The sequence below is a fragment of the Lampris incognitus genome, chromosome 2, assembly GCF_029633865.1.
Source record: "Lampris incognitus isolate fLamInc1 chromosome 2, fLamInc1.hap2, whole genome shotgun sequence".
NCBI classification, from domain to species: Eukaryota; Metazoa; Chordata; class Actinopteri; order Lampriformes; family Lampridae; genus Lampris; species Lampris incognitus.
The window spans coordinates 115,746,806-115,773,573 of record NC_079212.1 but is presented as its reverse complement, the minus strand read 5'-3'; the positions used below and the strand labels follow the sequence as shown (position 1 = coordinate 115,773,573).

The 26,768-nt window shown below is 42.2% G+C and overlaps 2 protein-coding genes across 7 annotated transcripts in view; both read left to right on the top strand.

The window, feature by feature from the left end:
- Positions 1–128: 128 nt before the first annotated feature.
- si:dkey-19e4.5 (UBA_like_SF and PTH2 domain-containing protein) lies at positions 129–9,439 on the top strand. Of its 5 annotated transcripts, XR_008813095.1 has the most exons (8): positions 129–322; positions 1,774–1,882; positions 2,001–2,072; positions 2,185–2,259; positions 4,563–4,660; positions 4,913–5,258; positions 5,519–5,787; positions 6,093–6,209. XR_008813095.1 is itself a non-coding variant. In XM_056301837.1 (7 exons), the coding sequence occupies exons 2-7, from the start codon at positions 1,775–1,777 to the stop codon at positions 7,230–7,232; spliced, it is 555 nt and encodes a 184-aa protein (XP_056157812.1). In that variant the 5' UTR covers positions 129–322; position 1,774; the 3' UTR covers positions 7,233–9,438. The 5 variants fall into 5 exon arrangements, 2 of the variants coding, with proteins under 2 accessions (XP_056157812.1, XP_056157821.1); XR_008813093.1 differs by having other exon boundaries at positions 4,913–5,787; XR_008813098.1 differs by lacking the exons at positions 5,519–5,787; positions 6,093–6,209 and adding an exon at positions 5,398–5,435.
- A 1,167-nt stretch (positions 9,440–10,606) lies between these two features.
- setd5 (SET domain containing 5) overlaps positions 10,607–26,768 on the top strand; it is a 30,123-nt gene continuing 13,961 nt past the window's right edge. The window contains exons 1-7 of one of the 2 annotated variants that reach the window (XM_056274254.1): positions 10,607–11,030; positions 22,161–22,427; positions 25,045–25,147; positions 25,584–25,816; positions 25,931–25,989; positions 26,102–26,289; positions 26,686–26,724. In XM_056274254.1, coding sequence (XP_056130229.1) covers positions 22,357–22,427; positions 25,045–25,147; positions 25,584–25,816; positions 25,931–25,989; positions 26,102–26,289; positions 26,686–26,724 — 693 coding nt within the window. In that variant the 5' untranslated portion in view covers positions 10,607–11,030; positions 22,161–22,356. Of the gene's footprint in view, positions 11,031–22,160; positions 22,428–25,044; positions 25,148–25,553; positions 25,817–25,930; positions 25,990–26,101; positions 26,290–26,685; positions 26,725–26,768 lie in introns of both variants that reach the window. The other variant, XM_056274253.1, reaches the window with a different exon arrangement.

The following is a 26,768-nucleotide window of genomic DNA, read 5'->3' as shown; positions in this document are numbered from 1 at the left end:
TTGTGGGGGTTGAGAGATAATCCGTATCCACAGCGTTTGCGTTTGTATGGCACAATATCGACCAGATAACATTAACGACCTGACAGGACGCCGCTGAAGGAATCCACCAGCGACGACATCCGGTGAGGAGTGTAATTTAGTGTACGAAATGGAGTAAAGCCGCCTAAAGACGGCACGTCCATCTCTCTACAAATGTCATTCATCTACAAAGTCGCAATCTGTCATTTTTGTAGCTGAAAGGGACACAGGAATTCGTCCGGAGATTGGAGGATAATAATAATCGGGGACTCGTGTTATCTATCAAGCTAGCTGCGTAGCACAGGTAACGTTTATTTATGTTAGCACGAGTTGGCTAACAGTAGCCACATTAGCAGCTCGCTGTCTTTCTGACTAGTATAATCTGGCTAACGTTTGCTAGCAAGTGTAGGAGGTGTCAGCACCTCGTACATTTCAAGAACATCAAGATCATCATCTTGCAAACTGATAGCATCAAAGGCGAGTAAGAAAAGTGGGTTTTCTGGGACTGGTGGCCAAAGTGGTAAGCTTTTAGTTGATTAGCTAACAACGGTTTTGATGTGAACGCTGCTGCCTGGTTTGGTTGACAGGCTAACTTGACACACATATGGCAAGCCGTTTCAGCTTTTGATCTTTTTTTCATTATTATTATTAACGTTACATATTCGATTTTATCTAGTTTAAACGCCACCTGTTTATTAGAAAGTCTATTCTTGATAACATTTGGAGAATAATTGTTAACACCCTAAACGTAATTTTTGATATCAGCAATTGAATGCGCAATATCAAACGTTCCGATAACAAGTGGCATTTTAGCTGGCTAAAATGGAATTTCTGATATCCAGAATTTACACTTTAACTGAAATTCTAATTCAATAAATGGAATTGTTGGGAAAATTATAACCTACCGGTTACATTTTTACATTTTTGCATCAAGATTTGAATTTGTGACATCAGCAATTCAGTTCCCATCGACAATTGGCATTTTGAGTAGTTTAAATGTAAATTTTGAAATCAGAACTTGTTATTTTAACTAGTTGAAGTCAAAATTCAATTTCTGATATCAAAATGGATCTCCTTACAAGTCAAAACTAAATGTTTGATATGAGAGAAATGATTAGAAAACAGCTTACCATAATAAAATGCCTTTCAATCACAGCCACTCAAAGCGCTTTATATGTCAATCTAAATTTCAGATACCTGTTATAATAGAACACAAGCCGTTTTCTGTACAATCGCTATCTATGTCGTATGCGTAAGGCCACCGAAATGTGATTTACAACGATTGACTTCTTCACACGTGTATTACAAAAGATTTGACATGGGCCGTTTGAGACTATTGACATTAATTAAGCAGACAGGGCCAGACCTTAGTCGGTATGCAAATATTGGATTGTCGACAGCAGTGGAATAGTCACCAGAAACTACAGATATTTTCCTCCACCTAACACCTTTCAGCCTTAGCAGATATTATCACGTGATTACCTGTTTGTGTTTGGTCATACCACACTGATTACACACACACACACACACACACACACACACACACACACACACACACACACACACACACACACACACACACACACACAAAGGAACATGTATACCAAGCAGTTCTTAAAATTAAGGTAGTTTGCTGTGTTTAAAGCAAACTGAAAACAAACTATGTTTTCAATTATCCTCCCTACAAATGATGTATCCTTTGTAATAATATATTTAGTAGGCATAGTATTTATTTCCTCCTCTATTATTTTCAAGAATGGAGCCCTCTGAGCAGTCGAACCCAGACGTGGGCTCTCAGGATGTCAACCCCGTGTTCCTGCAGCAGCTCCGAGAGCTTGACATCCCTGAGGAGGCAGCCAAACAGGTTGGACAGTAGAGATCATGCCACCCTAAAATTTTTAACAGATTCAGTTATTCGGTAAACTTAACTTCTCAGGTGGTCATGTATTAATGGACATTGTGATTGTTTCTTACCTCTCCAGGCACTCCTGCACACGCGGAATGTGTCTGCCGAGGAGGCAGCCATGTACTACTTTAACAAGCTGGAGAATGAGGTGCCAATAAGATAGCCTTAGTCACCTCAGGTACACCTTGATACATTAATTCTGCTGGAGTTTGTCCAAGCCTATGCTCAGTGTCCTTCTCTGTGTCTGCTCTGCTGTTTAGGAGGAGGGAGACGATGACCTCATGTTCAAGATGGTGTTTGTTGTGAATATGGACTTGGCCATGGGTGTGGGAAAGGTCAGTCTTATGGTGGAGTTGTGAACAACATTGGGTATTTTTTGTAGCACTCATAAATGGAAAATACAATCCAACGAAAATGCATACATGCTTCTTATTTCTAGGCATGAAGAAGTCCTAATGGAAGCTAGAAACTAGAGAAGTGATATTTTTGTTCTTTTTTGATGTCATCAAAAGACAGTTTGTAACTGTATCATTGAAAACAATGATAGGTTTATATAGCATTGTATAAAAAAAAGTGCTTCACAAGGAGCATAAAACAGAACTATGCCTTTTGGGTTTTAAATTAATTTGGTCATGTGCAACAGCTCCACACACTGCAGTGAATCAAATGAAATGCTTATTTATGTTTGTGTTCAATAATTAAATTTGAACAAAAAAGAGGGTAAAAATATTAAGAAAGGTAAATAATAACACAAAATATAAAAGAGAAAGTGAAAACAATCAGAACAGGCAAAAGACAGAAATATAAAGGCTAAAAAATATAGAGGGTAACAATGAAGCCATTAAGATTTAGGTCATACAGTTAAAAAAGGATAAGGTCTATAGTCTCTGCACCATTGCACTTTGTCGCCTCTTATTTCAATCCTTGTGTATATATCTGAGGATTTTTATGTTATTGTGTTAGTCTGTGTTAAGTACACAGAGAGCCACGAAATCGGAGTCAAATTCCATCTAGTGCAAACCTACATGGCCAATAAACATGATTCTGATTCTGAGGTCATAAAGAATCCCGAAGAATTATGAAAAGGAAATTAAGAAATTGGAAGGCAACGATATGAGAGCAGAACTGAGGACATAGTTCAGAGGAAGAAGAGGACAAAAGAACTTTAAAAATAACTACCTCATGGTCAGACCCACAACTATCTATTAGCCCAACATTAAACCAGATAACACTACACTCAGCCAAGGCTATCCCTTTACTAAATGGATGATACAAAGAGACTCAAGGAGATGTATAAATAGTGTAATTTGTGACCAAATTTCTGAAAACCGTTGAGTAACCTCAATATTTTCAATTGATTGTGGATGTCTGTGAATACAAACTAGGAGAACTGCATCATTAGGAAATTTAGTAACACAAATACAGAAAAGATGGCTCCCAAGAATAAGAGAGCATTTAAAAGCATTCACAAGAAAAACAACAGCTCCACTCTAAGGATAGCCCATAGAGATCTGATGAAAAGAACATAGTCCCCCAGATGTAGTTAACATTTGAAAATGTTATATTAGACCAAAAACTCTTGACATTTAAAAGATTTGTTTGTGAGGGACCTTGCATTTAATGGAAACAAACGTTATAGATAAGTTGGAGACAGGAGTTAGTGGTACAGGTAAATAAATGGAGAAGTAGACTTTCTAGTGGGTTTCATGTTAACATTCATACTGTAGGTCCATACTCGAAGTACAAACAAATCAATAGTGATATTATGTAGGCCACAAAACTATATTCCTTTTGCGTTTAGTAAGTAAATGGGAGATCTCTTTCAGACAAAGCAATAGTAGCCAGAATGATTAAGAATTTTTATTTATTTTATTGCTCATAACTGTTTGAACTAGTGAAATAAAGAACACTATTTTTTTGTCCAAAGATTTTATTTCATTTTTATTTTTTTATATTATCATTTCATCTATAAGAGCCAAGATTATCTACTTTTTCACTCTCTCTGAAAGTGATTTGTGTCCACATTTATTAAGCTATGTATTAGGGTTTGCATGTGGATTTTATTTTTGACTGGGTCTATCCTTGTCCAAGAATAATTAATATATTAGGGTCCGCGGTGGTATAGCTGTCTAAGCATCGGCTTTGTGTCGATGCAGTTGCCCACTGGGGACCAGGGTTCGCGCCCCGGTCTCGTCAGATCCGACTATGGCTGGATTCGATGAAGCAGCAATAATTGGCAATGCTGTCTCTGGGAGGGGGGCGGAGTCGGCTTGTGTTCGTCACATGAATGCATCTCTGGGTGTGTCGGAAAAAGCAGTGATTCGGCCTGGATTCGCTTTGTCACGAAAGTGGCGAGGCATCTCCTTCGAGACTGCCGGCTGGAGAGATGCAGTTGGCGAACGCATACAGTACGAGGGTGGGTGTTTGAATTAGAATAGGGAGTGATTCGCCACTAAATTGGGAGAAATCAGAAATACATTTATTTAAAAAAAAGAAGAATTAATATAATCTCCTCACTGTGGACTGTATTTAGCAAGCTCAGTGCTTGAATTTATTTATTTATATATATTTTTCAAACAATCTACTTGGTAGATATATGTAGGCTTGAACTTGGTCTGTGTGCGTTGTGTTTGTTTAGGTGGCAGCTCAGGTGGGCCATGCCGCTGTGGGTCTGTACCAGGCTCTGCAGGAAAAGAACAGTTGGAGGGAGATGGCCTGGAAATGGGACCATGGAGGGTAAGACTAGCATCTTTGTATGTAACTGTACAGCTGACATGAAGACAGTGTCACCTTATTGCCACAATTTCCCCTTCGGTGGATTCTACTAACTAAGCATTATCCCATAACTTTGATTCATCCAGACATCCACAATGAAATTACCATAGATGTAACAAAGGGTAATTGCTGCTGTGTTGTAGGAAAGCATCCGCCCTGATAATATACACCAATCAGCCAAAACATTAAAACAACCTGCCTAATATTGTGTAGGTCCCCCTCGTGCCACCAAAACAGCTCTGACTCATCGAGGCATGGACTCCACAAGACTTCTGAGGATGTCCTCTGGTATCTGGCACCAAGATGTTAGCAGCAGATCCTTTAAGTCCTGTGAGTTGTGAGATGGGGCCTCCATGGATCGAACTGTTTTTTACAGCACATCTCACAGATGTTTGATCGGAGGCCAAGTGAACACCTCGAACTCTTTGTCATGTTCCTCAAACCATTCCAAAACAATTTCTGCAGTGTGGCAGAACGCATAATCCTGCTGAAAGAGGCCACTGCCATCAGGGAATACCGTTGCCATGAAGGGGTGTACTTGATCTGCAACAATGTTTAGGTAGGTGGTACGTGTCAAAGTAATATACACATGAATGCCAGAAATCAAGATTGCCCAGCAAAACATTGCCAGAGCATCACACTGCCTCCGCTGGCTTGCCTCCTTCCCATAGTGCATCCTGGTGCTATCTGTTCCCCAGGTAAACAACGTACATGCACCCAGCAATCCACATATTGTAAAAGAAAATGTGATTCATCAAACCAGGCATCCTTCTTCCATTGTTCTGTGGTCCAGTTCTGACGCTCACATGCCCATTGTAGGCGCTTTCGGCGGTGGACAGGGGTCATCATGGGCACTCTGACTGGTCTGTGGCAACGCAGCCCATATGCAGCAGGGTGTGATGCACTGTGTGTTGTGATACCTGTCTATCATAGGCAGCATTGACTTTTTCAGCAATTTGAGCTACAGTAGCTCTTCTATGGGATCGGACCAGACAAGCTAGCCTTCGCTTCCCACACTTCCCAATAAGCCTTGGATGCCCATGATCCTGTTGCCGGTTCACCGGTTGTCCTTCCTTGGACCACTTTTGGTAGGTACTGACCACTGCATACCAGGAACACCCCACAAGACCTTCCGTTTTGGACATGCTCTGACCCAGTCATCTAGCCATCACAATTTGGCCCTTGTCAAAGTCACTCAGATCCTTATGCTTGCTCATTTTTCCTGCTTCCAACATTTCAACTTCAAGAACTTACTGTTCACTTGCTGCCTAATATATCCCACCCCTTGACAAGGTGCCATTGTAATGAGATAGTCAGTGTTATTCACTTAGCTGTATTGGTTTTAATGCTTTGGCTGATCCGTGCGAGTATGGCTGTTGTTATGTTGCTGCAGAGCCAAAAAGGTGGTGGTACAGGGGACCAACATGGCTCACCTCCTAGAGCTACAGGCCCTAGCCATGAGTCTCAGCCTTCCCACCTACTTGGTGCAAGACGCAGGACTCACCCAGGTAAGGAAATAAGCTGCCATTTTATTACTGTCAGTTGTACTGATGATCAGTCAAGTTTTCCTCTTGTCAATGAGCTGTGTCATGACATATTTCCATTTGAGGATAATTTGTATTCCTAGAGTCTTGTTTATTTGAACTCATTCACTGAGGTACTAGGTGCCTGCTTCAAGTTAGCTCATACAGGTAAACCTCAGAATGGAGGGGGGGGACCTTGCAGTATAATGTCAAGATTTGGGTGTTACTTTTTGTGTAGTGGACATATTATTGCACGTTAGAATTTTTTGATAGCATGATTTAACCTGATCTTACTTGCTTTCTTTAAGGTGTTTATAGATTTGTAAGCTTTTGGTTACCGAGAAACATAATGGTTTTCTGTATTCACTGATTGTAGCTAAAAATACCTTTAAATTAAAGCTGACATCAATGTATGCCATTTTTTGTTTCACACATAAATATGAAATAAGTATAGAACTAGAACTTTAAACATTGAATTAATGTTCATATATATGCAGCTCACTGTAACCAGTCCTGGTCGGTACAACTATCTTTACACCTTAAAACATACTTGATTCCATGTGTTCGTTGGTTTATAATTTGTATTTGATATTGCCTGCAATTACGCAGTATTTCTTACCATCTAAAATTTTGCACTGAGTATGACTGAAGTCTGTGTATTATAGTTGTGTTCTGAACATTAAAAGAGTGAATGTGTTTTGGTACTTGCTCAGCTTTTGTAACTCGCTGGGGTTTGTGTGACTAATAATAGGAAAAGTTGCCAGAATTTAATCAACAATGATGTAAAAATTTAATATTTTGTTCCTTAGATAATTTAACAAGCTGATGCATTTTCTCATGGTATGCATCTTGGAAAAATAGCTGCACAAATGTATATGGGAATATTGTTCATTAAACCATTAACGATGGGTTTGCTTTGGCAGGTGGAGGCGGGGTCCCGGACTGTCCTGGCAATCATGGGTGAGGAGGAGATGGTTAACAACGTCACCGGAAGTCTTAAGCTGCTCTAAAGGGATGCACACTCACTTAAGATGTGCATGACGTTGCAAGTGCCATCAAGGCAAGCAGCAGAGGGCAGCATTGCCCAAGCAGCAGGAGGGTCTTGGCACACGAATGCCTAACATGATAACATGAAAAAAGAAGAGGAAAACAAGACATGTCCCAACACCAGACAAGAAATACACCCTGCCATTTTATTTTCTTTTGTTCCTCGTCTAAACCACTGAAGTGAAACGTGTGAAAAGGGGTAACACTGGGACTGGCTCTTCAGACTGGAGCTAGAAAGCAGTAACTATATATCTATATATCTATATCTATATAGAGGTATAGATAGTTAGATAGTTAGATATATATCTATATAGAGATATAGATATATAGATATATATATAGATATATATATATAATTGAGCATGCATAAAAACATACTACTTAATATAACTTGCCACCATTGAAAAGAGAGAGACATCCTTTCATGAAAATGTAGAACCCTCCTCACATTATCTATTCAGTTTCCCCATTCAAATACAGAGGAGGAAATTCCCTCTTAGAACATAGTATTTCAGTGGTGGTCCAGTGTTTTTATTTAAGGAGCAGTGTATTCCAAAATATTTGTAAAAGCCCATAACAGATATAGATTCTTCCTGTAGAGGTATCTAATCCTCAGGAAATGGTAATTTGTAAAGAAAAAAAAAATCTTTTTCCCATGTTTAAATGATACTGTGTGTGTATACAACTGTTCTCCCAAACTTCCCTCTCATTTAGGATGAACAGCGTTACTTATTGTCAAATGGCTATAATTTGTTTACGCGTCTTTTAAGGCCATATACTTTATAATCTGTAGTGTGCCATCCTTACGGTCTGTACAGTAACTTGCCTCTGTCACTTTGTTTTTTTTTAATGCAAATGAAGAAAAAAAACCTGAAGCTTCTCCTGGAAGAATTTCTAGATTCCATGAATGGTGAATGAGGAATTCTGCTGAAGTGAAAGCAGCTTCTTGGTCAATGTCTGTGTCCAACCAAACTCACTTAAAACTAATCCATAATAGTTGGTTTTCAGTAATGAATTTGTCAGCTGGAGGACCCTGGACTGAACAGATGTTACATCTTTGCATGTCTGTTAAAATTGTGACAGACAAAGTCCTAAATCTATAATGTAGTGTCCCCTTGATTTTCCTTGCAACATTTTCAGGGCAGGGAGCGCCAGCCTGGGACAAAATAGTAGCTCAATTCTTAGCGGTCTTATTTTTACTGGACTTCATCAAACATGGCAGTGTCATGCATGCAATTTGAAATTAATATATCCTCGGTGACGACGGAAATGCAAGCTTCTGCGTCCGTTCACACGCTGACACTTGTGTTATTCCAACATGTGGTTGTGAGTTTCAGACCGTGGAGACTATTAAACTTCATCCAGTCGGCCTGATTAACATAAGGACTCGCGTTCATTTTTTACAGTAGTAGGTAAGGTAAATGCTCGGTGTTAGTATATCAGCTTTATGTAAATTAAACCGATGTTTATTGTCAGTTGCAGCCATTATGCAACCACTGACTTTCCTTTAGATTTGGTGCTCGGTTAGTCGGCCCGATGACATTGCATTTCCCGCAGTAACAATGGGAGCATTCAGAAGTGGCGTGGTTGCACGGGAGCTTGTCCTTCAATGAGTTGGTCATCACCTGTCCTTTCTCATAATTACTGCAAATAAGAAGCACTCCATTTAATTTAAGCAACAGCCAACGAACATACTAGAAAGACACTGCATATTAACTGCGGACGAATTAATATGCAGCAAAACCGGAAACGCACGCTGTTCTGATTCGTTCCGATGCGATGTTGATTGCTCTTGACAAGTGGCACATGCAGCGACAGCTCCCTTTAAAGCATAAACGTGAAGGACATATTGAGGATTGGTTAATACAAAAGTAAAGAGTGCTCAGCACGTAAAGGGGTGTCGGTTAGCATAAATTGAACACGGACGGATGCGGTTACGCGTCCAGTCAAATTACTGTTTATACGTACAAACTGCAATAGGCTGAATAGAAAAGAAAATGGAACAGAATCACTTTTTCCAAAGAAACACATGTTGTGGTCAGTTTGAAGTACATAAACAAAATATGCTTATACTTGTGTAAATTGTACTAATAAATCCAACTACCAATGTACTAATACCTCTATATTCATGTGCTCCTAACAATTTACGCAGTGTAACCATATACACACGTTTTTAAATGGACCTTTGGCTACAATCATGAAATTTTACAAATTTGCTTGTTATGTACACTTTGTTGACATTATGGTACCAACGCAATTTTCTAATCGAGCTTTACTGATCCTGCCGTTCCGACTCCGACCACTGCAACATATGACGTCGGCCTGCTCTCATTTAAGCCAATCCCTAGTCACTTCCCAAGTCCCATGACACCGCAAACACCAATCACATTTCACTGAGCCTTTTCTCATCGCCTTTTTTTAATCCATGGATTAAAAAAACGAACGCGAAGGTAGTCTTTACCTCGGCAGATTCTCCAAAATACTTACTGCTGAACATTACAGTCATAATTGGGTGTGATCCCATTCTTGCACAATGTTCCCGTAAATCCAGTGCATATTTTTTATTGTACTTAACGCGTTAATGATAGGGACACTCGCAGTGTTTATCCTATTTTACGAGTGTATAATGGCACTGATTTGGACAGCAAGGAAGTTGAGTAGGAGGGACCAGTGATAAATAGATTCAACCCGAGAGCGCTGGTCAATTTCCCTGTCCAATCCCTTCGCAGAGCCTACAAGAGCGACACCTCCTTTTCCATTTATTTCTCTTAGGTCGGGTAGACCCAGTAGGATGGCCCTACCCCTGTTGTCCCTGGACCTGGGCCCTAGAGACCCCGTGTAGCACTGTTGGGTAGCCTATCTGATCTGACAAGAACGTAGCTCTTCCATGTTGAGTATACCCACAAATAAACAAAACAATATAATCCCACTAACGAATTAAAATCAATTCCACGGCATCTGCATTTAATAGTGAGCACTTCCCAAAATGTGACGGAACATATCCACTCTTTGTGTCAAATCTACTCCCGGGTAACGTCCACCTTTCGTTCGCCTGCCTTGTGAGCCACCAGTACATGTAAAGTAAACGAGAGCGGGTTACAGCATTCCTCCAAACAGTACACTCCCCCAGTTGCGCAGACACGGTGGGAAAAAAACTCGGCGCCCTGCTTTAGCCAATCCCATCACCGTATGCTTAATTTGCATCTCGACTGACATTTTTCCGACCAATGAACACGCAAGAGGCCGGACACCGGCGACAAGGCCTGCCCATCAGCGGAGCCCCTGCATGGTCGCCTAGGAAACCCCGTGGCGTGGCTGTGTGTCAGTGTCGCTGGGACCCGCGGTCGATGCCGGTGGTGGAGGGGGATGGGCGCCTCTGCGAATGTGAGGACCCTAGACAGAACCAGAGCCCTGTACCACATAGAGCAGCCTATAACCCATTTTATGAATATCGACTATAAATAAACAAACACTCGCAAATGGAGTAAACCAACGGGGATCTGTCATGTACACTCAATGGAAGCACTGCACCCGTGCTGGACAGGGATTTTAACTTTTTGCCCATGCGTGGGGAACATTGAGAAGTTTGTTTGCCACCTCTGGAGAGGGAGCTACTTTTAAGGGGCAGAGAATACAGGAGATACCGAGGCCGTGGCACAGGCCTAGTGGTCTGGCTGGATTTTTATGGTGGATTACTCGGAAATTCTGCCCCGCAGTACATGAGATCATCTCATTTGTCCTGGTTTGGAATGCCTCTTTAGGTGAGTGTATCACACATTATTTATATTATTTGTCAGTTGTGTACTCTTTATTCTCAAGGCTGGGACATAAGTGCAGCACACTAACCCATGTTTTCAACAAGGCAAGGTAGCTAGGTTAGCAAGCTAACAAACGTAGCTAGCAAAATATTTGTCGTTTAGCTGGTTGAGTTTTTTATTTTTCAAACAACATGGTTGCTCTCCTTATAAATGCTACGTAGAACATTTTTAGTCGGTTTTGCCCTGGTCTATTTCTGATGCTCCCGTGTTACTGGGGCTGCCTAGCCAAGGCTGCGCTAGGTTGTCTGCTGAGGGCTGATCTTTCGTGGTTTTTGATTAGGTTCTTCGTGTTGTCTTTTCCCCCCAAATATAGTATAAATACTACAGCAGCAATGCCTTTTTTCCCAAATCAAAGTTGTGTACCACCATGTTCCTATACGATGATGTGCTTACTCAATTCTGCAACAGTTTTCACGAGTTTGACTGACTGAAGTAGTACAAACAGGGTTGTATTAATACAGCTAATATTCCCGAACGGTTTTTTCGCTAAGATTAAACAAATCGTTGTAAGTGTTTTGTCTTAATGGCTGTCAAGCTACAATTTGGGTACCCAATTTTGGGTCACCTATCCATCCCCATCGTTGTTTTAGTACATACACACACATACACGTTTGAGCAAGTTTAACGCTGCAGTGGTGGAGTCACTCTTCACTAAAAACATCAGGCGTAGGATATATCTATTGAGTTTAGGGAATGGTACCTAGTTGTGATTTGAGCTCGAAATAGTCACCAGTTTGGAAGTGCAGTTGGTCTGTAGTCCTGTCAGGCCAGTCAAGGTGAAGTATAAAGTTAGCTGTACCCCAAAAACGATTTGTTGCAGTGACCTGTACATTAACATGTGTGCTTTTCGGGAACCACAAAACTGTCGAATAAAGATGATTTCCTAATGGCAGAAGCTACATTTGAGTCTTAATTGGGAGACCCCTCTCAAGCCACAATATGCACTTTAGTTTGCAGATATACTTAACAGTGCTATGCTAACCAGTTAGCCAACTTTTTGGATGTTTTCCAGTTGATTGTGTCCTTTCATCGATGTTGTATTACCCAACGCGTAGAACATGTTCACCAAGCCATTTGGCTCTAGTTGACGTGGTCATAAACCGAAGTTACTTATGTAATGCAACGGAAAGACTGATATGTTTTCATGCAAACATTCCACTGTGTTTTCGTCATAATGTTTACATTATACTTGTTTATTCGGTTATTGTGACATTTTTAACTTGCTCAGACCAACGAAGTAAGCTGAAAGGCGGCGGTGTTTTTGTTATTATAGCTCCTGTATGCGGGATGTAGCGATCAAAACCAGATCTCATGAGTGGTGACTTGCTTTTCTTATTCGTCTTCACCTCCCCCCACCTACCAACCCCCAACCTCTGTGGCGGTTAAGAGAAATGGGTGGGTTTTTTTTTTTGAGGCAAGCTCGCCTTTCCTTTTTTAGCCTCAATTTTTTTTTTAAATTTCAACGTGTGAGTAAAAGTGGCATTGTTGCCCGAGAAAGCAAACACATTACAGCTCTTAAGTTTAGGCAGTGTTACAACTATGAGTGCACAGGGCCTCGTGCTTAGAGGGTTTATGTCATGCATAATGGTGTCTGACAAATCACAGAAGGAAACCAAAAAAAAGCTTTCACAGCCATTAGATTACTCCAATGATCTGTATTAACCATTTGATGTTAGCGTCACCTTTTACATAAGTTACTCATTATCTTGACCGAATTTGATCAATATAAAAGGTTCTGTCTGATAAGTCGTGGCGAGTAAGTTGGATATCTCGATTTGTGAATATTACATAAATGTGAAGTGCTCATCATCTGATGTGTGTGGCTTGTAGGGTCTATCGGGATCCAGTACGTTTTAGTGCATTAGTGGCTGCCCTAACCTTCGCCTGCGTATATTCTCCTTGCTCAGCTGTACCACGTAGACTTGCATTGTGCTACGCACCGTCGGCCGTTGCCCCAAGCGTCAGAGTACAGCGCAGTGGAGACGGCATAGTTTAAATAGGAGACGTGTCCCCCCCCCCCCCCCTCTCTCTCTCTCTCTCCCTCCGAGTTTCACTTGCCTGGGTTAGGCCAATGAATGTGCTGCCGGATGTGTGACGACCTCGCCAGAGCCGCTGTTTGTGTGTTCGATCCTGCGTTTGACGTGTCATTAAATCATTGTCTTCAGAGACAGCCGCTCTTATTTTAATCCTCTGGGTCATGATAACGTTATTTCTCTGCTTTTCCTCACAAAGAATCGTCAGTTAGGCGGATTTTGGAATCTCAAATATTCGAATTAATTGAGATTGGTCTAACTCACCCCCTCCTTTTTCTTTTTTTTATTTAGCTAAGGATACCTGGCAATTCGTCTTTGTTGGTATTATTTCTACATTTCCTCATAAAGAATCATTCGAAGGGTGCTTACTGGCTCAAATGTTAGCATTATTGCAAGGAATTTGAGGCTGGCACAAGTAATCCCTTTCTTATGACACTTGCCAAGTGATCTTTGTTACTTGGGTTGCTCAATTGTAATAATATGACCTTATTTCAGTTTTTATTAGTTTGGCCCTTTGATAAAAAAAGATCCATGTTATAATACTTTTTGTCATGAAAGTGATGGGTAAGGGCAAGTACAGATTAGTTAGTGTTTTTCCTTGACAGCTGTCGACTTGGTTTTACCAAAGATTACACTGATGGTTAGGTGTACAGCCAGCACTAAATGTTTGGTTAATCCTGAGCACTGTTGGGATCCAGATTGCAGCACAGTGAGCCCTGTTTTCCTATTGGTCGCCGCTCACATTCTCGAAATATGTTTCACATCTTTTAATAGCCTGTGTGCACTGCATCCTGCCAGTCTGGCCACTCATAACCGCTGGAAATATGATTCCTTCACCCCACCCACCACCAACAACCCCCCTTGCCCCAACCCGTCTTGTTATCTACAACAAATGCTGTGCTTCCCAAAGCTCACTATCGGAGACAAAGGCGAGTACACAGCTCCATAAGACATGCTAAGAGAATGTGGGACACAGACAGGGATACAATAAACTGCCTCCCTGGGAAAGCTGAGAATGTGCTGCCTGACAATGTTTCTGCCACTTGTTGCTGTTATGACTCGACCCACCATTTCGTTTGTTTAGGCCATACAAGCAGCTTCATGTGCTGTGTGTGTGTGTGTGTGTGTGTGTGTGTGTGTGTGTGTGTGTGTGTGTGTGTGCGCCTTTTGAGAGGGAGATGTGTCCACCATTTTTGGTAGAAGTCGACTATAGTGGTTTGCCTGTTAGCCATGCGTGTGTCTGTCTGTGTATAGGATGTGGAATTTCTCCCCAAATGTGGGCCTCAGGAACTTTGGAGATCTGAGGAATGTGCAGACGGAGGGGTTAGTTTGGTCCAGTCCTCTGTTCACATAGGAAATACAGTCTCTCTTTCACATGCATGTATGCTGAGCACTTGAAAACTAAGTGATCATTTAACTGTTGGATAGCATGCTCATCGAAATCACTCACACCCAGTAATTAGAATGGAAAGAGACATGCTTCAGATGTGGTTTGTGTGTGTCTACACGATAAGGAGTGAGCATAATTCTGGTTCATTTCCAAAACAGGAAGACTGTTCTGTCACAGTATGGACGGCTCAATGAGAGAGGTGATGGAGGGAGAGGAATGTTGCTGTGAGGAATTGGAAGGGAAGAGAAAAATGTCTGCTTTCTTTTTTTTGCTCTTCATTTGCATACTGATGACACTTTTGTTACTTGCATGGCAGGTGTAGCAGTTGACATGTTAATGGTGTGATGTGTTGTTCCTGTTTGAATGTCGAGTCTAGTTTGACTCACTTTAAGGGAGATGAAGGGTTAAGTTGACAATACACGACAAGGTGGTTGCCAACATTTGATCTCAAAATTGTAGTTAGACTCTTCTGCAGTGTTAGCTTATATCAAATGGTACAGGCTTCTCTGTGCAAAGTTCTTGTCTGTGTTTTGTAAAAAAAAAAATCAAACCATCTCACAGTGTTTTAAATGTGACCTTAGCTTAAGCCTTTTCAGGTCTTCTAATACACACTTTTTTTGGTCATTTCTATATAAATATCACAATTGTGTATATGCTTGTACAAGTATGATAGTCTGTGTTAGCTTTTGACTGTCTCTGCAGTTATCTCTCTCCTTCTGAATATCCCTCTGGAATGAAATTAGTATCTGTCTATATTTCTTTCTCACTCCCTTTCTGTCTATTTTCTGTCCAGCAGCAGCTGCTGTGTGTTTTGTTGCTCACTGGGTTGCACAATGGGGTTAAAAACAAGTCATTGTGATGCCTGCCTCTCTGGTACCCTCCCATTGGTCCAGGAACTCGTTAGCTGGTCCAATGGATGTCGTTGATTCCTTGGCTCTGGGGGGAGCAGTATTGTAGAGTGCTGTGCTGGGTAATTCTGTTTTGTGCCGAGAAGCAAGGCTTCTTGGGAGAATAATGAGGGCGGAGGAGGAGGAGGAAGCGGCTGGGAAAAAAACAAGGCTGAAAGTGGGAGAGGCGGGCGAACGAGTGAGCGAGCAAGCTACGTAATCATCTTTGCCTGTTGTGACTTCACTCTCTCTCTCTCCTCTCTCTCTCTCTCCCTCTCTCTCTCTCTCTCTCTCTCTCTCTCTCTCTCTCTCTCTCTCTCTCTCTCTCTCTCTCTCGTCCTCCCTCTCCTGTTCTCTTCTTATCACACCCTTATGTTCTGTGCTTCATTCCTTTTTCCACACACAAGAACTACCTATCTCCCTATGGCTGACAGAGCATTGCCTCGCTTTGATAGTTAGCCGAATATTTGTCTATTTGAGAATATAAACTGAATAATATTCAGTTCCTGTCTCCACCTTTTTGAACTGCTGGCAGCCATTTTAGGTTTCACTACATTGACCCCCCCCCCCACCACCACCACCGCCCCTCCCTCTCTTTTTTTCCCTCTCCTCCTACCATCTCGGTCTCTCTCTGTCATGTAAGTAAACAGGACAATAAAGGAGACTAGGCGAAATAATGGCCAATTACCTTGGCAGAGCAAAAGCAAGATTGAAAAAAGCACAGGCACATTTCTGAGTTTGTTTGCTCAAAGGGTGTTGTCGTATGGTTAGAGAGCAAATAAAGAGCAGGAAAGGGAAAAAAAACAACACAAGCTTTTGCACCAAAGTCAATCTACTCTACATCAAACCCTTCCACAGTAGCCCTGTTTTGTAATGCACAACAGCAGTGCTAAAAACTCAAAGGGAAATTTGTTGCTACCGAGTTGTTTTTTTTTCTTTTGTTTTTTTTTTTCAAAAACCTTTTACTCTACAACTTTATGTAAATGTTTCCTGTCCCCTTTAAAATACACCAGGCCTTCTTTATAGTTATTAACCCATCTTAAAACCGGTTTGAACTTGAACTGGAGCACTCTCTTTGAACCTTTTGAACCCAGGTTTATCCCACTCAAATCTGGCATTTGATCCAAACTGTAAAAAGATGGTTTTGTTCAGACACCCTGTCTTAGTTGATTAAATCATTTACCTCGAAACTGTGGAATATTTTTTGTCCCCTTTAGTTTCAGGAGCCCTGAACACTCAGGAGTGAGACCAGCAAGAGAGGCCCCTCAACAATTCAAAATGGCTGCTCGATTTCTTTTTTTTTTCTTCTTCTGTCAGCAACGCCTCCTAATCTAGTGTTGGCATACATCTCCTTATGTGTTGTTCTTTTAGGCTTTGAATGATGGGCTGAGGTAGAGCCAAGGCCAACCCTTATGTCTCGCTGGATAAGAGCGTTGGCCAAAAGAGGAAATGGAAATGTCATGTAAATGTGCGTTTGTCATGCAGTGCGATCACGTGGCGAGAGACGGTGAGGGCGTCTCTAAATGTTATGCCAGAGCGTGAACTTGATTTGAGAGAGGCTAGCGTTTCTCTTTAGTGCTTTATGCCTGTGCTTGGCTACCTACTACTGCAAAAGAATCCACTCTCCCCACATGTCAAAGTAGATGTTTAGATGGTGAACGGCTTCTTGATTGTAAGATTTTGAAAAATGATATGGCCAGTGTGTAATCCTAACCAAAACCATATCACTTTTCTCTGCCTTTCAGTAATTGAAATAAATTCTCTTTTATTTCTGAGTTGTTTTTTTGTTTTTTTTTTTATCTTGGCTAGGTATCCTTGATAACAGTTAATTTATTTAGTGACTGGAGAGGCAGTGCATTGTCAGTGTGACTAAGATGAAAAAGAGCAGGCCAGACACCGCTAGTCAAACCCGAACTGGTTCTCTTCTCCCTTTCTGCTGCTGGGTTGCTACGGAGCCTCAAACGGCCGGTGACTCGTTTGTTTGCCCTGAAACAGATGATTGATTTTTGTGTGACACTAGCCCTTCTGTCAACCACCCTCTCTCTTCCGCCCCCCCCCCCCACACACACACACACTCACCCACCCTCCCTTATAGCACCCATTTAGCCGTTGTTCTCCATTATTTGGCTCTCAACTTCAGTCTGGTCTCGGCCCATTCAGGCAGCTGGACGTTGTTGTGTTAATAGGCAAGCTGCACAACACCTTGTTATGTCATTTGTTTACACTGACATTTCAAGAAGTGGTGATGTGTGTGTGTGTGTGTGTGTGTGTGTGTGTGTGTGTGTGTGTGTGTGTGTGTGTGTGTGTGTGTGTGTGTGTGTGTGTGTGTGTGTGTGTGTGTGTGTGTGTGTGTGTGTGTGTGGTGTGGTGTGAGGTTAATCTGCGTACATGTAGGTTTTCCATTGTTGGACCGGCGGGGCACTCGGTCTGATGCTGACTTGTTTCAGGAGTGCTTTCAGTTGGCTTTGATAATTCTGTATTATTTTTTCTGTAATTCTTGTTCTTAGTAGTTTTGTTTGTCCCAGGTTAGGGTGACTATGGTGGGGGGAAGAGCAAAGTAAGTCAAAGATTCCAGCTTTTATTTTTTTCATTTATTGGAAATTGTATGTAAACCTGCTCGTTCTGGCAATGAGGTGTTTGCTGTGCCCTTTCTCTTGTTCTCACTGTACTTTTTCTTTGTGTCCAAATTGTTTTTCTCCTGTGACAGTAGGCCACAAGTTCTGATATATTAAAGTGTGCAATTAAATGATGCATTGCAGTTTATATACCCAGTCTGTCTATTTATTAGTCTTATATGCCTTTTTTATTTTTCATTGGAAAGATTGAATCAGCAAGTGATTCTCTCCGATATTGTGAAGCATAAACTAACTTCAACAGCTTAGTGTCATTCTACTGTGCCTGCACATAAAGAGTAGGCCTAATTGAAATCCTGTTAAGTTTTTGTGTCTATGTGCACGCGTGCGATATTGTTTGTTCACATTTTTGAGTGTAAAACTTGCTACATTTCCCATTCGTCTTGAAGCCAGGACCTATTGATTTGCCTGTTTCTCATCTTCAGTTTCCTCCTACGGTTTGGTGAGTGCAGCTCAACGTGTGCAGGACCACGAACAGCAGATATTCATATTCCTCCTCCTGCAGCCAAAATGTGTGTGGGCGCTGACAGAGAAGGCTGGCGTAATCTGTGTGTTGTCAAGTTCTGGTTAGGCACAGGTTGGTGCTGTGTGAGTGCAGACGTGCCTAAAACTGTTTTTTTTGTGTGCAAGTGCATATGCCATTTGTGTGCTGCCGTGTCTTTCAGCTGAAACTGAAGTTATCTCCTCCTGATCTAGCCTTTTAATTGCTAGCAGCATAGCAAGGTTGTTAAGCCAGTGATAGAAGTTACTAAGGCCCTTTCCCTTCTGTCAGTTGTTTTTTCCATGCTTGGGGGGGGGGGTTCCCATGTTGGAAAGGGTGGTGGTCGGGGGTGGTGGGGTGGTGTCCTCTGAGCATATTCATGGAGTAGGCTCCTATTGTCTCCCATTTCAGGTATTCTTCTAACTGAACTTGACTGCTAAAGGGTTAGTCAAAGAGCCAGAGGGAGCCTAAGCGAAGTGTGTGTGTGTGTGTGTGTGTGTGTGTGTGTGTGTGTGTGTGTGTGTGTGTGTGTGTGTGTGTGCATGTGTGTGCGTGTGCTTACCTACCTATTTTTTGTCTGTTGGTTCTTTATTTTGTCAAACACTTAGAAGACTTGCTTTGCCAAGCTATGGTGAGTCAAAGAGAGCTGTTTTGTCACTGCATACGTGTTTTTAAGCTGCTGTGGCTGAATTTACGTGGTTGAGCATTTTACCCATTTCTTTGTAAAGTCGTGTGTACACTATATCAGTACAGGGATGCATGTTAGCATCAAAGGTAATCAAATCATTTCTTGCAAAGCAATAAAATGTATGTCTAACTGCACCTAATGATATCTGATGAGCACTGAAAGGAAGGCAGAGAGACATGAGAGATAGCGAGCACAGGGAGGGAATGAGAGAGAGAGAGAGAGAGAGAGAGAGAGAGAGAGAGAGAGAGAGAGAGAGAGAGAGAGAGAGAGAGAGAGAGAGAGAGAGAGAGAGAGAGAGAGAGAGAGAGAGAGAGAGAGAGAGAGAGAGAGAGAGAGAGAGAGAGAGAGAGAGAGAGAGAGAGAGAGAGAGAGAGAGAGAGAGAGAGAGAGAGAGGATCGTCTGTGCTGTTCATTTTGTGTGTCCCTCTTGGACTCCTCTCCAAAATGGCCTCTGTTCTAGTGGAAGTGAAAAGACTTTATTGAGCCCGCTGGTAATTTGAGCCCTGTATTCATGGCCAGAGGAGCGAACAAGGAAGCGAGGGAAAGGTGGGGGGGGGGAGGGAGGTAAAGAAAAGCTTTCCTTCTAATGGAATTTACCTCCGTAGTTCACTGTCTGGCTCCCATAAGGGGCCCAAATAATTGCTGCGTTTGTGGATTTAGTAGAAACGAGGAAGCCTTCTTGGTGAGATTCAATAGTGAGTCCAATAAACATCCAAGCGGTTCTCCTAAAGTTCTGCTCTTAATGGGGCACAGGGAAATCCAATCTGTGACACATTTAATGCTTTGCCAACTTGTGGATATCCCTGTTTCTTACATGACCCTCTGTTGTTCAACTTTCTGTTTTACCATTCTAAAATTATTGATACCTGTTAAAATATTCCTCATCTGGCTCCTCAAACAATCCCTTTTCCAGAGCTCTTTTGGTACATCTGGTCGATTTCAGCAGATTTGCTATGCAGACACCTGAGATGTGCCAGAGCATTCTACATCTGAAACCACCTCTCTCCATGGGATCCAACTCATACTGTTGGAGCTTATTTTAGGAGAGCAGATTGATAGTTCATTTTGTTTCCTCTAGTCTTTGACCATGGGCAGGGTGAACTGACCTTGATGTTATTGGAAGTCCCCAGCTCTGCTCTGGTTGCCTTGGTGCCGGAGCAGGAGAGCAGCACTCAGTTGTAGCTAGGGGACTGCTACAGAAATGTCATACATCCTGTCGCTGTTTTTGGATCGCTTTTCATAAACCAGGAGTTCCCTGTCTCACAGCATCCGACAGACCATGTTTAAACGCCAAGGGCCTCATGTATCAGTCGTTACTACTGGCAAATTTGTGCATACACACCCATGGGATTTTTTAGCCCTGAAGTTTGTCTCAGAGACCAGTGTAGAACCTGGGTAACCCCTAAATTTAGACACCCATTGGCTAACACTGATGTCTTTGCAGGCCTGGGTGATTGCTCATTGCAAGAGGTAGACAATAGGTGTTAGGAGGAAGGAATTACAAACGACCATCATGCTTTGCTACTGACTGTCAGACAGTCTTGAGGGCTAAAAAATTCCATGGGTGTGTAGGCACAGATTTGCCCATGGTAACGATTGATACATGAGGCCCCTGGTCTTTTCAGGGCCAGTGCCCTTTCTCTGATTTGCAGGGAATCCACAGCCTCTCGAGTTCATGCCATGATGAATTGAAAAGAAAACAAACAAACAAACAAACCACAAAAAAAAACCCCGTTGCGCTTAATGAGGGCCTGCATGTGCATGTGTTTGGCCGAGGCATGACCTTGCTGTAAGCTAAATCCTCTCCTCACCGAGTGTGTGAAAAGGAGCACAGAAGGCCCTGGTTCCTCTTTTTGAGGCCGGAGCTGCTGCCTAACAGTCTGCCTGCCTAACAGTCTGCCTGCTATGCGTCAGAGAGTGCGAGAGGCAGGGAGAGAGTGAGGGGTAGAGAGAAAGAGGGTGGGGGAGAGAGAATATGAGAAAAAAAAGAGCAGCAGTGTGGGTCAGTGTTCCAGGAGCGTGTGATCACATGACAAAAAGGCCCAGCCTTATGCCGGATGACTCACCCCTCTAGGCTGTCTGGGAGAAAGGCATCCCCTGCTGGTTCTCCTTGGTAGTGTGTCCTGCCGACAAAGCCCTGCAACCAGGCGCTGTTTTTTGGTCACTCACGCATATGCACCCCTACATCCATACCGGATACTTCGCAATGATTAGCAGTGTACTTATTAAGTTGTGATCTCAGACAAAGGTGGTAAAAGCTCTTTATTGCTGCCCAGGGGAAAAAAATCTGTCAGTATGACTCAGCAAAATGTAGACTTTTTTTTGTTTTTTTGTTTTGTTTTTAATAGAGTTATACCATTGACTTCCTATGAGGCTTTGTGCTTATAGTGATGTGAACATGCTAATGCGGACCCTCTGGGTCTGTTATTGTTCAAGTGAAACCGTCTGGTGTTCATGTGTCTGGTAGAGGGAGCAGTCTAGATTGCCAATCATGAGTCGTTGCTTCCATGCTTGAACAGGGCCACAAATTTGTCAGTAGTCACACAGGAAATAAAAGTAGTGCTTGTTTTGTGTGTTTTTTTCCCATATGTAAGTTTAAAGTAGATTGGTTGACTTTTTTTTTTTTTTTTTTTTACTACAGCCATGGTGTTCTTCAGTAACTTTAAACCGTAATGGAAAGCACTGTTCCAGATTGCTTAGTTGTTGAAATGGCTTGTTGACCTTGCTGGTTACTCTGCCTGTTGGATTTGGCTACTGGTCATCCAGCACTACCAAATTCTTAACTGTGCTGCTTCATCAAACTCTACCAAATTGCATTGAGGAACCATTCTGAATGCTGAGTACATTTTCCATCATGCTGTATTTAACATGCTGACTCATGAAGCTCACCTCTGTGATGTTTTTGCGCGTGCATAGCACTTATACAGTCTCTCTGTCTGCCTTTTCCCTCTCTCTGCCCAGGTCTCCTCATGTCCGTGAGCCGTGAGCTGCGGCTCAGCGGCGCCCCACCCCTGGAGTGGTCTTTCGCTGTAGTTCGGACCCTGTGATCCCCTCCTCATCTTTCCCCTCTCCTTCCCCTCTCCCGTCCCTCCCCTCCCCTCCCCCTCCTCCTCTCCCCTCTTCCCCCCCCCTCCCGCGCGTCGCTGTGCTGGACGTCATGAGCATAGTAATCGCGCTGGGAGTCACCACACCTGAAACGTCTTACTCAGATATGGCTGCTGGATCAGAGTGAGTACCCGCTAGGAGGGCAGGGGGGTTGCGTAAAGGAACTCAAGTTGGTAAGCAACTGTCATAATCCATAGGTTGGAATGCCAGTTAGATTGCTATCACCCTTTCCCTTATTCCCGAACGTGTTACAGAAGTAACATGGCAGCAAAACTGTCCCAATGGTTTTCAGGTCACATCTGTTCTCATATCTGCCTAGAGGAACACATGTTCACAAAGTAGATCTGAATGCCTTACTTTTTTACTACATTCTACATAGTTGAGCCATAAGGTAGAACTGTGAAGTGGCTAGAGATCAGTTTCCTCCAATTAACTGTCTTATTTGCAGGTTTTCATTGTCTGTCCTCTGTGTCTGTCAGTCCATTGCTGTGAGACCTATCTCTACTGGAGTTCACTATCTTTGACTTTAAAAAAAAAGTTTTTATGTCAGGCAGACAATTGAACCTCCTTGTACACTGATCCCCTTTGCAATTGGGCATTGACTCCAGTTTGAGTAAAAGCAAACCTTAAAGTGAAACCCATCATCTAGAGAGAACAGCTTACAATTACATGCTAACAATTGTTCGAGTGACAGACCACTGATGGCCTTAAGCCCAGGTCAGCCCACAAGATTTTTCAAATGATTCCTGATGTAAGCAGTTCAGAGTAAACGACTGACCTTGATTTCACAACAGGCAACATGGCAAAAATGGTATATCACACACAAAGGCCAGTGATCACATACTACACTATTGTTTGTTTGTTTTTTATTATCTAAAAAAAAAGAGGTTAGACTGTAAACTGAATTTTTTTAAACTTAACATCTGTTAAATCCAGTTTTTCTTCACAAAAATATAAAATATTAGAAAATATATAATTCAACCAGCTCTCTCCATTCTTGCTGTCCAATTTGCAACGTTTGCTCCTCCCCCTATTCTTGTCACTAATGTTTTTGGAATGGACTTCTCTTCTGGTTAATTTTGTTTCCTTCTTTTCTAAAATCCTGCTGGCTTTTGCCTGGATCACTGAGTAGTCTTGGATAGTTTTGGACACATTCACACTACAGCTGCCTGACCAGACTGGGCTTGAGGAAATCAAACACATTTGAAAATAAATCTTGTTTGCCACAGACTAGTCTTGAGTCTTGAGTGCTTTTTACACTACAGGATAATCTATGGGGCTGCTGGTCCAAAGTGCTCCTGATCCATCTCAACTAGACCATTTTAGACTTTCCCTCATAATGGTCTAGACAGGCTTGCAACTGGTGTTTCATTCATGCATAACCTAATCTTGACCTGCCTAAACTTGTCCAGACTCACCTTGACAATCAAAATGGTCTAATGTGACCTATCTCTGAATAAGGTTGGGTACCAAACTTGATACTTTTAAGGGTAGCGGCTGAATTACGTCGGTACCACTGAGTACTTATTCACGTTAGATCAGTCGGTGCCAAATTTTGGTACCTTGAGAGCGGGTTGGGTTGTGAATTAAAATTAACATTGATAAGATTCCTTATGAGCCTTTCGGAAAATCCCTCCTACGTTATTGCTTGTTGCAAGTGCGTGTCTTGGTGAGAGAGTATACATTAGAAAGAAAGAGAGAGCGCAAGACTGCTTTACCTTTCCCCTAAACCTACAGCTTGTTCAAATCCAACGACAAGCCAAAAACGGTCACACTTTTCCAAACTTGACAACACTCGCTGCAAAATTTGTGATGTGAAATGCAAAGCTGACTTGTGTGTCGCAAATTGTGGTCACTCACTCTTGGACGACCTGAGAGGGAGGCTTAGTACGCATGCTCGTTGGTCTTCACAATTCCTCAGAATAATAACTAAAATAGTTATTTTAGTTATTATTCCTAACTAAAATAGAAGGGGTCTCTGTCTGTGTCCTTTGATTTTCTCAACAACCGTTCATCCAAATGACTTCACACTTGGCGGGTGCGCTGTGGGTCTGGACGGTTTCATGCTTTTTTACTTATTTTTTACAACTGAAATTACATTTTTGCCATTACAGAGAGAGTAAAGTACCAAAAAAGGTACTGTTGGGTACCATTACCGATTTAAATGTTAATGATACCCAGCCCTGTCTCGGAATACACATGAGAGTTTTTCAGTGAGCCTGGTTATACTGTGCTCTAGCCAACTCTATTCAACAGCCTCACTTTCCTACAACCCCCCCTCCACTCCCACATTCAAAGCCATCTTCAGTTTCCTCCAAACTCCAGTCATGAAGAAAATTCCAAAGTTTTGAGTTTGTTTGTTTTGTTATGTATTTATTTATTTGCTTGAATAAATAAATACATAAAACGCCAAGCTTTCTGGAGCACTATAAGATCTTTTTGTAAGGTACAGGTGTGGTTGCTGTCTCTATGGACAGACCTCTGCTAAAGGGCAATGTGAGTTGCATAAGATAATGGCGGCCTACATTCCTTTTCCTGACTGCTATTCTCCCAGATTTCCTCTGAGGTGGTTGCTTTGTGTTATGGTTCCATCTAGTGGCTCACTGTGTGAAGGCTATATGGACAGATGTTTTAAGTTTGGTTCTCTAACAACTGTGTTTGTACTACCCCCATCGCTCACTAGTTAATAATTCTTTCATTGTTATTCTCTCTAATCAGCTTAATTTTCTCTGTCTCCCAGCCCTGAGTCAGTGGAAGCAAGTCCTGCTGTGAACGAGAAAAACTACAACAACCACAGCTGTGGGAGTGCACAGAGTCATGGGTATCGGGGGCTACCTTATGCTGTGAGTTCATGGATCTCTTTAAACCTTTGAACACAATTACTATCATAGTATCACAATTAAATGCGCTTTTCCCCAAATCTCCTGTCAACGGCATATTTGGAAAAAGGAGCTATGAAATTATAGAACACCCTGCATAAGCCTTTCTCAAAGGGAATAACGATGCCACACAGTTATGTACTGAGTTCTTTGGAAAAAGAACAAAGGAACTGTGAAATTAAGGCTAGTCTGGAACGGTGCTGTTAGTTTCATTGAGGATGTAAAAGCCTTTCTGAGCAGTAAGCTTCTGTAACCACAACACTACTTCCGTCATTAACAGCTGTACTGTTTCACATACCTTTTTTGCCCTCATTTTCATTCGTCTCCATTTTCCGTTTCCCTTTTTTGCCTGAACACCCGTTGTTTGAAGATGCAACAGTCTTCCGTTGTGTGTTGTCAGGATCACAACTATGGCGCGCCCCCTCCCCCCACCCCACCCGCCTCCCCGCTCTCCCAAACCATCATTCCCCGCATGGAACTCAATGGCGTGTTACGCGGCTCCCGCTATCACGGCGCCCCCGAGGACAACTCAGCAGACAGCGACAGCTCCTCAGAGGAGGACGAGGTCGTGGCCGGGTGGTGCCGCTGCAGCCTGACACAGGATGGCCGGCTTATCAAGTGTGAGAGCTGCAGGTAAGACCCAGTGAGGCATCTCCAACAATATGCAGTAGCCATTACGTATCATATGTTGATTTTTGCAGTTGTACACTGACCCTTGATTTAATTGATCAATCTTTTTGATTACAGGGAACTGGACAGGAGGAAAGGAACAGATGCCCATCACAGGAAACCAGAAAATGTCTCAGGTGCATTTTTTTTTCAATTAAGTTAATTGATTTGTTTTTAATGACAAGTGGATTCATTTTAATCTTCAAGCAGCCTACTCCACTATTGAACATACCTGTGTTTTTTCTGCAGTTGGAGAGAGCAGTGCCACAGAGAGTGGTGATGAAGAAGTGTCTCCCTCCACTGTCTCCTACACAGCCACGCAGCACACGCCCACCAGCATCACACTCACTGTCAACCGTGTCAAAAGGAACAAATCCAAAAAGAGGAAGAAGAGCACGGAAAAGGCTCGAGGAGCCCCTAAGGGCAAGAAGGTCAAGGTATGCAGGCTGTAACAGAGACTGATGTTGGTTTTGTCAGGTTTCCCAGACAAATGAGTTGTTTTGAGAAGATGTCTTTGAAAGACAAATCAAGCAAAGTTTGTGTACAGTATCATAGTGTTAAATACAGCTCTACAGTTCCTGATTATGTTGGTACTTTAGATGAACTGTGATGGGCTGTAAACATGTCACAGATGACGACAAATTTCTTCAATGGCAGATTCACCAACATGGCCAAAGCCCACTTAGTGATAATTCGTTAACAAGATCCTCCCCTGTATCAAAATGAGAAATGGAGTCAGTTACCTCAACTATAGTAGGTCCAGTACTAGAAAGGTCACATTTTTATAAATGTACTTGATGTTTTGTTTTTTGTTTTTTGCCCTTTTTTACCAGGCCTTCAGAGAAGGCTCTAGAAAATCCATGAGGATGAAGGTAAGATTTCAATTGGCTGAGATATTTTTCATGTATAGTTTTAT

Bases quoted from the DNA above. Each gene is read 5' to 3' on its own strand.
- si:dkey-19e4.5 (XM_056301846.1), top strand. From the start codon at position 1,775: ATGGAGCCCTCTGAGCAGTCGAACCCAGACGTGGGCTCTCAGGATGTC. The intron at 1,883-2,000 runs GTTGGACAGTAG...TTACCTCTCCAG, and splicing joins CTGAGGAGGCAGCCAAACAG to GCACTCCTGCACACGCGGAA. The intron at 6,208-7,145 runs GTAAGGAAATAA...TTGCTTTGGCAG, and splicing joins AAGACGCAGGACTCACCCAG to GTGGAGGCGGGGTCCCGGAC.